General features: G+C 65.5%; 1 protein-coding gene across 1 annotated transcript; it reads left to right on the top strand.

Annotated features, from left to right (window-relative positions):
• Positions 1-3,819: 3,819 nt before the first annotated feature.
• On the top strand, positions 3,820-12,574 carry ZP1 (zona pellucida glycoprotein 1). The gene is made up of 12 exons (XM_070426277.1): positions 3,820-4,018; positions 5,525-5,646; positions 5,942-6,257; positions 6,423-6,566; positions 7,434-7,621; positions 7,718-7,815; positions 9,405-9,532; positions 9,624-9,813; positions 10,481-10,625; positions 11,918-11,999; positions 12,117-12,236; positions 12,432-12,574. The coding sequence occupies exons 1-12, from the start codon at positions 3,820-3,822 to the stop codon at positions 12,572-12,574; spliced, it is 1,875 nt and encodes a 624-aa protein (XP_070282378.1).
• Positions 12,575-12,897: the final 323 nt, after the last annotated feature.

Raw genomic sequence — 12,897 nt, 5'->3', positions numbered from 1 at the left:
GGGGTTTGAGCCTGCAACCCGGGCCTGTGCCCTGATCGGGAATCGAACCGTGACCTCCTGGTTCATAGGTCAACGCTCCACCCCCGAGCCACGCCGGCCGGGTGGGTTGACCTTATTCTTACCCCATTTCACAGATGAATAAATCAGTCATTGTCGGGTTCGAATGCTCACTCCCTGCAGACGCTGTTCTCAGCGCTGGAGGTGGCTGATTCCATGCCTTCCTCACCCACGCCCACAGGTTGGGTGTAGGCACCAGCCCACTGCACAGGTGAGGACATCGAGTCGCTAACTAGGTAAGTGCTTTTACCAAGTGGGGGGTGAGCGGTGGAGCCGGGACCCCTCCCAGGCTGACGAGCTGGCGCCCATGAGCCTTTGGACAAATCGGGAGTCATCACCAGGGGCTCAGGGCTTCCCCTCCGGGACATATTGGCACCACTTTTTAAAAAATATATATTTTATTGAATTTTTACAGAGAGGAAGGGAGAGGGATAGAGAGTTAGAGACATTGATGAGAGAGAAACATGGATCAGCTGCCTCCTGCACACCCCCCTCTGGGGGTGTGCCCGCAACCCAGGTACATGCCCTTGACCGGAATTGAACCTGGGACCCTTCAGTCCGCAGGCCAATGCTCTAGCCACTGAGCCAAACCGGTTAGGACTTGGCACCACTTTTCTTGAAGGCCCTGCTGCCCGGGGCCACAGGAAGCTCCCTTGTCTTTCTCTGCCTTTCCAGGCCTCGGGGGCCACGCTCTCCCCTGGGTAAGGCTCGGGACCAGTTGGGAAACACCTGTCTCCGTGTCACCTGTTCCACCCCCACCGGGATCCCGCTCACCCCTCCTTTACAGATGGGGGCGGTCCCTGCCCTCCTGAGCCCTGAGCAGAGTGGAATCCAGGTCCCTCAACTCTTCCGGCCGCCACCGGCCTCCCTGCCGCCAAAGCCCACCCCCCTGCTCCCCACAAGCCCCCGTCTGGGTCAGGGGGAGTTCTGGGTCCCAGAAGAGAGCGACACACACAGAAGGAATGGCGGCTTCGAGGAGCCGTGGCAACAGTCCCTCCCGTCGAATCCTTGCTGTTCACAGAGAAACAGAACCTCTAGTGGAGAAACCTGGCGGCCCCAGCTCACCCAGGTGATCACTCGCTTCGGCAGCAGCAGGACAGCCCCGCGGAAAGCTGGGAGGAACGCACCATCTGGGTGGTCCCGCCTCTTCAGGGCTGAACAGCCCCCCCTCCCCCTGCCCCCCGCCCCCTAACCCCACAGCGTCAGGCTGCGGCCCTGCTGGAGACAGGCATTAAGAGGTAATGACAGGCGTTAAGAGGTGATGAAGTTCACATGAGGCCACGAGGGGGGCCGAACCCGGTCCGATGGGTGTCCTGGTAAGAAGAGGAAATTTGGACACTCAGAGACGTGACTTCCAACGTTCAGAACTCCGAGGAAATCGGTGTCTGGCCCAGCCACTGGCCTCCGTCCGTGTCTGTCATGGCCGCCCAAGCTAAGCCACGGCCTCCCAGAGCCCCACCTGCGTCTAATCGGGAGGAAGCGGCAGAGAACCCCAGCGAGGCCGGCCTGGTGCACCTGGCCTGCAGGCCCCCGGGATGTGCAGGGGGTGACGAGGGGAGAGTGACAGGGACTGTCCCAGGTCGGAGGCGGCCAAGGCAACAGGATCCTGACTTTGGACGGGACGCTGGCCTAGGAAACAAACACACAGAAAAACAGACCTTTCTCTGGTTAGAAAAGTCCTCATGCCAACACCCATGAACCGAGTGCGTGAGGTTCGTAGGTTACACAAGTGGGTACAGAATGCTGACCTCCTGATTTCTATCTGTTCATTGTGGTTGCTTGTTTTCAAGAAATAGGCACTGAAGACCTTACGGGGCGAAGGAGGAATCAGGTGTGTTGACGACTAGCTCTCAGATGGCGTGGAAGGGTGTGTGTGTGTGTGTGTACAAGAGTCAGAACACCAGTTCCTGCTGGAGGAACCTGGGCGGAGGGTATATGGGTATTCTTTGCAGTGAGTCTGAAATTATTTTTTTTCAAATATATTTTTATTGATTTCAGAGAGGAAGGGAGAGAGAGAGGGAGAGAAAAACATCAATGATGAGAGAGAATCATGGATCGGCTGCCTCCTGCAGGCCCCACACTGGGGATCGAGCCCGCAACCCGGGCAAGTGCCCTGACCGGGAATCGAACCACTCAGCCTCCTGGTTCATAGGTCGATGCTCAACCACTGAGCCACCACGGCCGGGCAAGGCATAACATTAAAAAAAAAATTATTTTAGATTGGAGTCGGGGGTGGGAGAGCGAGAAACATCAACGTGAGAGAGAAACATCGACTGGTTGCCTCCCCCACACACCCTGACGGGATGGACCCCCACCTCTTGGTGCACCAATGACACGCCAACCACAAGGATTTTAAAAACATGCAACCGCAATCCCCGACTATTCAGTCAGGGGCCCTGGCCTCTTTCTCCTTAGATTGAAAAATAGAAAGACAACAGCCAACACAACAATAGCCGTCCAGTGTGAATTAATCAAAATGATACCATTTTTTTCTTTTTTTTGGGTCAGATCAGCCAAAAATATATTGTGGGGTGTGCCATGCGATAACAAAGGTTGAAATCACTGCACTATCGGCCCCAGCTCACACACAGGAAACCCAAAGCTCAGGCAGCCGTGGGCCTCAGCCTGCAGGGGACGGTGCTGGCTGGACCCCGCCCCCACCCGCACCCCGCTCCGGGCTCCGGCCTCAGGTTACTCCAACCCTGTGCGCTGGCACTTGCTGGGCGGGGCTCTGCCAGGCCCTGGGCCCCGTGTGGCAGGAAGCCAGGGCGGGGACACCCTCCGAGGATGACCGTCAAGAGCGAACACCAGCGAGCCCTGGGCTGTGCCCGCCTGCGAGTGGCCGGGCGCCGGGCTGTTTGGAATAAACTTGATTTCTTAGGACGGCGCCAGGTGGACAGCGCACCGTGAGGTCGGCACAGGCTTCCCAGACGCCCGCAGCCAGGCTGCCCGTCGTGAGCGCCTGGCACTAGGGTGGCGCAGGTGTTGGGCTGAGAAGCCGAGGTCGTCCATGGTTAGCAACGGCAGTGGCTGCCGCAGCTCTTACCGGACACCCCTGTCCTGTGCCAGGACCATAGGAGGCCGGTGCCACTTAATGCCCATCATCCCTGTTCGCTTTTATGAGCAATAACCACGCGTTAGTGGTTGCTTTGACTCTCAGGAGAGCGCTGTGATTTGCTACTTGCCCACCTGTGGCCCGTCCGTCTGGCTGGCTGCAGGCTTTGAGGGCAGGGCCGCGGCTCGGGCTCGTTCTGGGGACCTGAGGAATGGGGTGTAAACTCACCCGCCTGCCGCCCACCACCCCTGCCCTGCAGCTCAACCCGAGGCCCTGAGAGTCTGGCTTGGCAGGGAGGGGACCTGAGGGCAGTGGGCGAGCCCGCAGGGCCCCAGCCGTGGATCCGCCCACAGCCCACCTGCAGCTCACCCGCCCTCAGCTGCCCGCTCCCCAGCGGCCTCACCCACCTGAGCCGCATGAGCCCCAGCTGCCAGGCAGAAACCCGGCGGGTGGGCGGCGAGGGGCCGCTCTCGCTTACGCTTACGAGGTGCTTTCGGAGCGGAGCTCCAGGGCCCAGGCTGGGAGGGCACCGCCCCCGGCCTTCAGGGCAGGAGTTTTCTCAGAGCCCCCAGGCCCGCCCCGGCCGGCGCCCCCCAGGTGGGGCCTCTTTGCCTTTAGAGCGCCCACTTGCCACGGTCCCTATATTAGGCCCGGCCCTCCGCCCTCAGCCGGCTGCAGCTGGGAGGGGCTCTATGGGATCCGTTCTGATGGCGGGAGCCTTGACCATGGCCTGGGATCGCGGGTTGGCCCTGCTGCTGCTGCTGCTGGCCACGCCGGGGCTGGGGCAGCGGCCACCCCCCACGCCCGGCGCCCCGGGCCTGAAGCACAGCTATGACTGTGGGGTCGAGGGCATGCAGCTGCTGGTGCTCCCCCCGGAAGGCCGCACTGTGCGGTTCAAGGTGATGGGTGAGTGCCCGCTGACTCGGGGACTCCGTGCCCTGGCTGCAGGGGGGCTGGGGCCCTCTCCCTGTCGCAGGGACAGGAAGAGGAGGGGCCTCCCCCACCACACAGGGAGGAGGAGGAAGGCTGGTCCCTGCCTCAGTTTCCCTGGCCCCCCAGGCAGTGTTGTTGTGCCAGTTGGTGCCACCTGGCCACTGTGTGAGCGGCAGGGCCCGGGCTCTGAGGCCCAGTGGGCCTGCCCACCGCTCTCGGGGGCAGGGTGCGGCCGTGGGGAGAAGAGGGAGGGGGGTTTCCAATCAGCTTCCAGCTCTGTGAGCGGCCGGGCTCCCGCTGGGCTTCGGCTCTTTCTAGCCCCTCGGCTGTGTGACCGTGAACGTCCACCTGGCCCCTGGGAGCCCCAGTTCCTTATCCGTAAGATGGGCAAGGTGTGTCCTGAGGCCTGAACCCACGCAGGGGACATGGCCACCCCAGGGTGCCCTGGCTGTGCCGGGCTGACCTGGGAGGTGGACGCGGAGCAGGTGTGCCCAGGTGAAGTGGCTGCAAACCCCGGTTAACCTGGTGAACACTCAGCGCTTCCCACTCAGTGCAGCCCCAGGTGCCCGTCCTCACGGGGGGGGGGGGGGGGGGGGGGGGGGGGGGGGGGGGACGGCGGGCAGGCTCCCCACTCACTCCGGCCTCAGCTGCCTCACCCAGGACGGGGAGGACTCGGTTGGAAAGAACGGACGTAAAACACGCAGCCGGTGCCCGGGACCTACTTATTTCCCCGCCACTTCTTCGCCCCCACCTGCGGCTGAGCGCTGTCAAGGGGAACCGAGCTAGAAAGAGCCTAAGACCAGGGCAAGCCACCTGCCCCTCACAGAGGTGGAAACTCGGACAGAGAGGCCAAGGGGCTTGCCCAAGGCCACACAGCAAGCAGCTAGCAAAGCTGAGGCTGGAACCCGGTCTCTGCTCCTGAACCAGGAGGAGTCTTCTCAGCAGATCCCACCGCCTGTGGCTTCAGCCTCCAGCCTCTCTCCCCTGCCCTCAGCCCCTCTCCCCTCCCCTCCAGCCTCTCTCCCCTCCAGCCTCTCTCCCCTCCAGCCTCTCTCCCCTCCAGCCTCTCTCCCCTCCCCTCCAGCCTCTCTCCCCTCCCCTCCAGCCTCTCTCCCCTCCCCTCCAGCCTCTCTCCCCTCCAGCCTCTCTCCCCTCCAGCCTCTCTCCCCTCCCCTCCAGCCTCTCTCCCCTCCCCTCCAGCCTCTCTCCCCTCCAGCCTCTCTCCCCTCCAGCCTCTCTCCCCTCCAGCCTCTCTCCCCTCCAGCCTCTCTCCCCTCCAGCCTCTCTCCCCTCCCTTCCAGCCTCTCTCCCCTGCCCTCAGCCTCTCTCCCCTGCCCTCAGCCTCTCTCCCCTGCCCTCAGCCTCTCTCCCCTCCCCTCCAGCCTCTCTCCCCTCCAGCCTCTCTCCCCTCCAGCCTCTCTCCCCTGCCCTCAGCCTCTCTCCCCTCCCCTCCAGCCTCTCTCCCCTCTCCCGCTGCAGATGAATTTGGGAACCAATTTGAGGTGAACAACTGCTCCAGCTGCTACCACTGGGTCACGGCCAAGCCCCAGGGGCCTGCGGTCTTCTCTGCTGATTACAAAGGCTGCCACGTGCTGGAGAAGGTGGGCCCACCCCCTCTCTGGGGGGCGTCCCAGGGCTGGGGGCCGGCTTGGCCTCTCACGGCGTCAGGCTGGGAGGCCCCTCATGGGCCAGGGCTGTACCCACATCACTCAGGGAGCGGGTGGACGAGGGGGACTAAGTCCTGGGTTGCCGCCCACAAACCCAGCCCACCCCCCCGCCCAGCTGGGTGCTACCCCCCCACCCTCCCCCCACCCTCCGCCCAGCTGGGCGCTCCCTGGCCCTCAGCCTGGCTGGAGCGGCCCCCAGCTGCTCTCCTATTTGCCTTCTCCCCTGCAGGCCGGGCGCTCCCACCTGAGCGTGTTCATCGAAGCTCTGCTGCCTGACGGTCGTGTGGACGTGGCACAAAACCTCACGCTGGTCTGTCCCAAACCCGCCCACAGCTGGACGACACCCGACGGCCCGCTGGTCCCATCCACCAGCTTCTCACTCTCCACCCCGCACACCCGCGAGCTCCGTCCCACCACTGAGCCCAGTGTCAGCCCCCCAACCCGTGCCTCCCCAGCCCTTGGATCGGGCCCCACCCACCCCACCCAGGCCGGCACCCAGGGGGCCACAGAGGTGGCCTGGGGAGCTGACAAGCCGGAGGACGTTGGTATGTAGGACTCTCCTGTGTGCTTAGCCCTGGGACCTATGGCGGGGGCTGGGGGGGGGGGGGGGCATCGCCCTTTCCTGGGCTCAAGAAGCCGCTCCCTCCATTTCCCTGCAATTTCTACCCTGGCTCCTTCTCATGACCTCATCACTCTGCCGCCGGCCCTAGGCACCCGCCAGACCCCGGAGCAGTGTCGGGGGGACTCGGGGCACATCCCCTGCATGGCGCGAGGAAGCTCAAAGGAAGCCTGTCAGCAGGCTGGCTGCTGCTATGACAACACCAGGGATGTTCCCTGTTACTATGGCAACACAGGTACCACGTTCCATGCCCAGCAGGGTCCCATCCTCTGAATCCTGAAGCCATAGGAGGGCCTTCTCCACCCTGTTCCCTGGAGATCCCGGCCCAGCGTGGACCGCAGAGCAGACCTCTCGACGGGAGGTGCCCCGGGAACTCCCCACTAACAGATCTACCTGCGCATGTTCCTCTTCCTCTTTTTAAATTATCTTTTATTCTTTAATTGATTTTAGAGAGGAAGGGAGCGAGAGGGAGAGAGAAGAAACATCAATGATGAGGGAGAGTCATTGATGGGCTGCCTCCTGCACGCCCCACACTGGGGACTGAGCCCACAACCTGGGCATGTGCCCTGACGGGGAATCGAACCGAGACCTCCTGGTTCCTAGGTCGACGTTCAGCCCTTGAGCCACGCTGGCCGGGCTGTTCTCCTCGCTTCAGATCTAGAACCTCCCGGGGGGATGACTTAGGTCAGGGGTCCTCAAACTACGGCCCGCGGGCCACATGCAAATACAAATATTGTATTTGTTCCGGTTTTGTTTTTTTACTTCAAAATAAGTTATGTGCAGTGTGCATAGGAATTTGTTCATAGTTTTTTTTTTAAACTGTAGTCCGGCCCTCCAACGGTCTGAGGGACAGTGAACTGGCCCCCTGTTTAAAAAGTTTGAGGACCCCTGAGTTAGGTGGTGGTCTTACTCTCAGACAATAGTGCGACCGGTGGCTTGTTCCCTGCGTGAGAACCGGGTCTGGGAAGGCTGGCTCGGCTGGCACGGCCCCAGTGGAGAGGAGAGAACTGGGTCCTCGCTCCTCGGCCAGCAGCCCCGCGTCCGTGCTGGACGTGCCTAAACCCCGAGGCCCTGACCAGTCTCTGACCCGCCTTTGTCCCAGTGACGGTCCAGTGCTTCAGGGATGGCCACTTCGTCCTGGTGGTGTCCCGAGAGACGGCTTTGGCGCACAGGGTCACACTGGCCAACATCCGCCTGGCCTACGCCCCCACCGGCTGCGCCCCAACCCAGGACACGGGGGCCTTCGTGGTCTTCCGCTTCCCGTTCACCCACTGCGGCACCACCGTCCAGGCAGGCGCGGGGGGGGGGGGGGGGGGGGGGCGTGGCGGAGGTGAGCCCGGGCGGGCTGCCTCTGGGCGGGGGCTCACCCCGCTGTCTCCTCCACAGGTGCTTGGCAACCAGCTCATCTATGAGAACCAGCTGGTGTCGGACCTCGATGTCCAAGTGGGACCACGTGGAGCCATCACCCGGGACGGCAGCTTCCGGTGAGGCGGCCTTCCTCCCAAAGGCTGGACGTGGGCTCGGGTGAAGGGAGCGTGGTGAGCTTAGGACAGGATTTGGGGCCCTCGGGGTTCAGGTTCAAACCCTGCCGCCGGGTGGTGTGACCTCGGCCCAGCCCCCGTGAGGCCCTCACTCAGGGCTGCTGTGAGCGTGGCCAGGGCCTGCCCAACTGACAGGGAAGCATGGCCGTGGTCCCCTGCGGCCCCAGGAAGAAGCCGAGCTGTGGCTGTGGCCGCTCCTGTCTGAGTTAGTCCCTGAAGGCGGGACCTGGGGCCGGGCGGTCGGGGTGGTGGGCAGAGGAGCCGAGGGAGAGCCCCCTGTGAAAGGGGCACAGGACCTGCTGACTCGGGCATAACCACCCCGTGCCCAGGATGCCCGTGGGGTGCCCGGGGGATCTGCTGGTCACGCTGCCTCTGCGCCAGGCACCAAGGCCCCTGTACCTGCCAGAGCGAGCGCGTTACCCATGGCTGGAGGCGCTCCGCGCCTGGCACCACACGGACGCCCGGGCGTTTTCTCCCCACGCACTGCCGTGGTCTGGGGCCAGGTCCTGGCCTCAGGGGACACCTAAGGATGAAGGGGTGGGAGGGGGACAAGTGGTCAGGCGTTAGGCCCGTGGGTACAGGAGGGAGGGAGCTGGCCAGGGTTGGGGAGGCACCCCCCCCCCCCCCCCCCCCCCCCCCCCGCAGTAGCCGCAGCCCAGCAGGGGCCGTGGGAGGCTCCAGGACCAAAGGCCTCAGGTCAGGGCGGGATTACGGACACCTGTTAGCTCCTACTTTGCACCAGCCCCCACGCCCCCAGTCTCTGCCTGCAGGGTGTCTCCTCCAGGGCCCCCCAGTCAAGTGCAGGCTCGCACCCAGGGCCCTGTCTCAAGCGGAGGAGGTAGCGGTAGATAGAGCACTCAGGAGCTGGGGGGCAGGCGGGCGTGGTCAGGTGGGGTCAGGAGCTGTGCGGGGGCGGGGGGGGGGTCAGCTACTCTTGCAGACACCTCCGGGCACTGGGTGTGGCCCCTCTAAGACTGTGCAGGGCACTCAGCTGGCGAGGGACCGTAGACCCAGTGACGGACCAGCTACGACAGGGACAAGGACCACACTGGGCACGTCCTGTCATCTCACTGATCCGACCCCAGCCCTCGAGGGGAGGGGGCTACTGCCATTTTACAAACAAGGAAACGGAGGCTAAGCCGTTTGCTGGGGGTCCTGTGGCCAGTGCATGCTAAGTGCATGCTAAGTGCATGCTAAGTGCATGCTAAGAAGATTCAAGCCCAGGTCTGCCCACCAGGCTTGCCTGGCAGGCAACTAGGGAGCTTCAAATGCCAGAACGAGGGGAGCCCCTGTCAGCCCCGTGCCCTGTGCCTCGTGCCCGGCCCCCATCGGCTGGGCCCTGCACGGGGAGGGCAGCTGGGCATGGCAGGCTGAGCTGTCCCAGGAAGGCGAGCAGGGCAGAGGCGAGGGCCGGGGTGCACGTCACCCCAGCGAACCCAGGTGCCCACCCGCCTGCCTGGGCCTGTTGTCGAGTCCACGGCGTGGCACCTGGAGGCACTGACCTGAGCCCCCTTCTCTCGCCCGAACTCCAGGCTTCAGGTTCGCTGCGTCTTCAATGGCAGCGACTTCCTGCCCCTCCAGGCGGCCATCTTCCCGCCCGCGTCGCCCGCCTCTGTGGCCCAGCCGGGCCCCCTGCGGCTCGAGCTGCGGATCGCCAAGGGTACGGTGTCCCCGGGCCCGCTTTCCCCTCCGCCCCGCACCTGGGGCTCGCAGCCCGAGGCTCACGCGGCTCACGCGCCCTCTGCCCGCAGACGAGACTTTCGGCTCCTACTACGAGGAGAGGGACTACCCGCTGGTGCGGCTGCTCCTGGAGCCCGTCCCTGTGGAGGTCCGGCTCCTGCAGAGGACGGACCCCCGCCTGGCCCTGGTGCTGCACCGCTGCTGGGCCACCCCCGGCGCCAGCCCCTTCCAGCAGCCGCAGTGGCCCCTCCTGTCCGACGGGTGAGGGGTGGCGGCTGCTGGCTGCCCAGGCCTCCCCCAGCCTCCCCAGGGCCCCCCAGGCTCCCCCGCTGCCTCCCCAGGGCTCCCCCAGGCTCCCCGCCGCCTCCCCAGGGCCCCCCAGGGCTCCCCCGCCGCCTCCCCAGGCTCCCCCGCCGCCTCCCCAGGGCCCCCCAGGGCTCCCCCGCCACCTCCCCAGGGCCCCCCAGGCTCCCCGCCAACTCCCCAGGGCTCCCCCGCCGCCTCCCCAGGGCCCCCCAGGGCTCCCCCGCTGCCTCCTCAGGGCCCCCCAGGGCTCCCCCGCCGCCTCCCCAGGGCCCCCCCAGGCTCCCCGCCAACTCCCCAGGGCTCCCCCGCCGCCTCCCCAGGGCTCCCCCGCCGCCTCCCCAGGGCTCCCCCGCCGCCTCCCCCGGGCCCCCCAGGCTCCCCCCGCCGCCTCCCCCGGGCCCCCCAGGCTCCCCCGCCGCCTCCCCAGGGCTCCCCCGCCGCCTCCCCAGGGCTCCCCCGCCGCCTCCCCAGGGCTCCCCCGCTGCCTCCTCAGGGCCCCCCAGGCTCCCCTGCCGCCTCCTCAGGGCCCCCCAGGCTCCCCCGCCGCCTCCTCAGGGCCCCCCAGGCTCCCCCGCCGCCTCCCCGCCTCAGTGGGTGGCTGCCTCGCCTTCTCTCCTCCCAGGTGCCCTTTCGAGGGCGACAGCTACAGGACCCGCCTGGTGGCCTTGGACAGGGCCGAGCTGCCTTTCCCGGCGCATTACCAGCGCTTCACCGTGGCCACCTTCGCGTTCCTGGACTCCGGCTCCAGCAGGGCCCTCAGGGGACCGGTGAGAAGCCCGTGCCCTGTTCTGGGCTCCCTGTGCCCCGTGCCCTGTGCCTGCTCCCCGTGCCTGCTGTCACCACATCCCTTGGCACCCGGCCAGCTGGGGCAGACACAGGTTCCCAGACGGCTCGCTTCACCAGGTGTCCTGGAGGCCCCAGTGCTGGTCTCAGGGCAGCCGAGGTGGCCGGTGAACATGGGGGGGGTGGAGGGGGGAATGCCACCCTGAGGCTGAGCCCCGTCAAGGGCTGAGAGCAGCCTCGCCTGGCGCTGCAGCGTGTCCGGCCTGCTCCGCTGGGAGTCTGTCTGCCCAGCAGCGTCTCCCGAAGGCAGACGCGGCGAACACGGTGTCCTTAGGGTTCCTGCACGACACGTACATGGCACAGAGGTCACACCCGTCGTATAGCTTTTGTCCCACTGAGCAATATCTATCTTTCATGTTAATATACACAGATCCTCTATATATTTTATTTATTTTTAAAAACATTTCTATTAATGTCAGAGAGGAAGGGAGAAGGGGAGAGAGATAGAAACATCAGTGATGAGAGAGAATCATGGACCGGCTGCCTCCTGCACGCCCCACACTGGGGATGGAGCCTGCAATCTGGGCATGTGCCCTGACCGGGAATCGAACCGAGACCTCCTGGTTCATAGGTCGATGCTCAGGCCCTGAGCCACGCTGGCCGGCCCCTCTACATCTTAAACAGCTGCACACGCATCACCTCGGAGGTAGAGGCTTCACGGGCGGCCCCTGAGGGTGGTCGAGTCCTCTTCGCAGCTGTGAGCCTTTCCTGTCGCGACCCGAGACCGAGGCCCTGGCCGGCCTCTGGGTGCAGGCTCGGGTCAGCCCCTCCTGACTCTGCTCCTTCCGGGGCCGCCCTAGGCTTTGTGTTCAGGAAGCACCGGACTGTTCTCCCCCTGCCCGTGGGCACTGGGGCCAGGCCAGGTCAAACCCCACCTTCTAGACACCTCCTCTGTCAGTCACTCGCTCTGGGAGCAAGACGGCCTCCCAGGGGCTCTGCGGCCAGAGGAGTTCAGGGGGGACAGGCCGAGGGCTAGGCAGTGGTCCCTGCCCTAAGGACCTGGGCGTGGGGAAGGAGAGGAGACGCATGGGTTCCACACGGGGGGTGGGGGGGGGGGCAGCACGCACACACTGTGCCCCCGCTGGCAGCGGCCGCAGTGCAGTCCTGGCCTGCGGGCCCAGATGCCCCCCCGCCCGCCTGGGTCCGGGGTCCCTGTCTCGGTGCTTCTTCCAGGGCCAGAGCCAGCGCCTGCCTCGGCCTTTTTCTCCTCCGCCAGGTCTACTTCTTCTGCAGCGCCTCCGCCTGCTCCCCGTCGGGGCTGGAGCCCTGCTCCGCTCCCTGCGGCTCCAGGACTGAACGTGCGTCTGGGGTGGGGGTGATGGGGGCGGGGGTGTCTGTATTCTTGCATCCGTCTGTCCTGGCTTCTGGGCCTCTAGGGCCCGGACACCAGCCGAGATGCCGCTCCTGCCCCGCAGGCCAGCGCCGGGCCGCGAGGGGCCTCGGGGACACTGCCGAGCCGCAGGACGTGGTCAGCTCTCCGGGGCCCGTGGGCTTCGTGGATTCGTACAGGCAGGAGCCCGCGCCGGGGGCCACAGGTACGGGCCTGTGGGCGGCCCCCCGGGCCTTGGCTGCCGGGGCTGCTAACTGAGCAGGGAAGCTCCGCGTAGTAAGGGCAGGAGACGTCATTCATTCCGTGGGAGCAACAGAGAGAAGGCCGGGCGGCTGCAGCGGGAGGTTACCAGGCCTGGAGGGAGGCCGCCCACCCTGACAGCCTCGCCTCCCCTCTGCAGGCTCCGCCCGGAATTCGGACCCGAGGCTTCCCCTCGGGGTGGCCCTGCTGCTGGCGGCTGTGGCCCTGGTCCTGGGGATCGGTGTCTTCGTGGGCCTGAGTAGGGCCCAGGCCCCGGGGCTCCTGGGGGGCAGCAGGGGCTGAACGGCTCAATAAACGTGTTCTCAAGCTCTCTGGTGCGGAGCAGACTCTCTCTCGTTCCCAAAACCTGTTCCTTAGGTCGGCGCCGCCCTCGCAGTCGCCTGTCTCACACGCTGGGGCCCGTCCGGGTTCCCCGCGTCTGGATTTGGGAGGCTCGGCCTCTTGGCGAGGAAAGGTGGTTTTCAGGGCGGGCGGGGGGGGGGGGCACCTCAAGGTAGAGGAAGGTAAAGTTGGGCAGTCAGAGGCCACAGGAGCTGGGAGTTGGAGCCCGCAGGGCTCGTGGCCTAGGAGCGACCCAGAGCCCCTGGGGCCAAAAGAACTGAACC

This window comes from Myotis yumanensis, unplaced genomic scaffold (assembly GCF_028538775.1).
Source record: "Myotis yumanensis isolate MYYU_CA2020_CCGP unplaced genomic scaffold, mMyoYum1.0.hap1 SCAF_10, whole genome shotgun sequence".
NCBI lineage: Eukaryota > Metazoa > Chordata > Mammalia > Chiroptera > Vespertilionidae > Myotis > Myotis yumanensis.
The sequence above is the reverse complement of the archived record's forward strand: the minus strand, read 5'-3'. Positions and strand labels throughout refer to the sequence as shown.

Coding starts and splice junctions, on each gene's coding strand:
- ZP1 (XM_070426277.1), top strand. CDS start 3,820: ATGGCGGGAGCCTTGACCATGGCCTGGGATCGCGGGTTGGCCCTGCTG. Junction 6,258..6,422: donor TGACAAGCCGGAGGACGTTG/GTATGTAGGACT, acceptor CGCCGGCCCTAG/GCACCCGCCAGACCCCGGAG. Junction 7,816..9,404: donor ACCCGGGACGGCAGCTTCCG/GTGAGGCGGCCT, acceptor CCCGAACTCCAG/GCTTCAGGTTCGCTGCGTCT.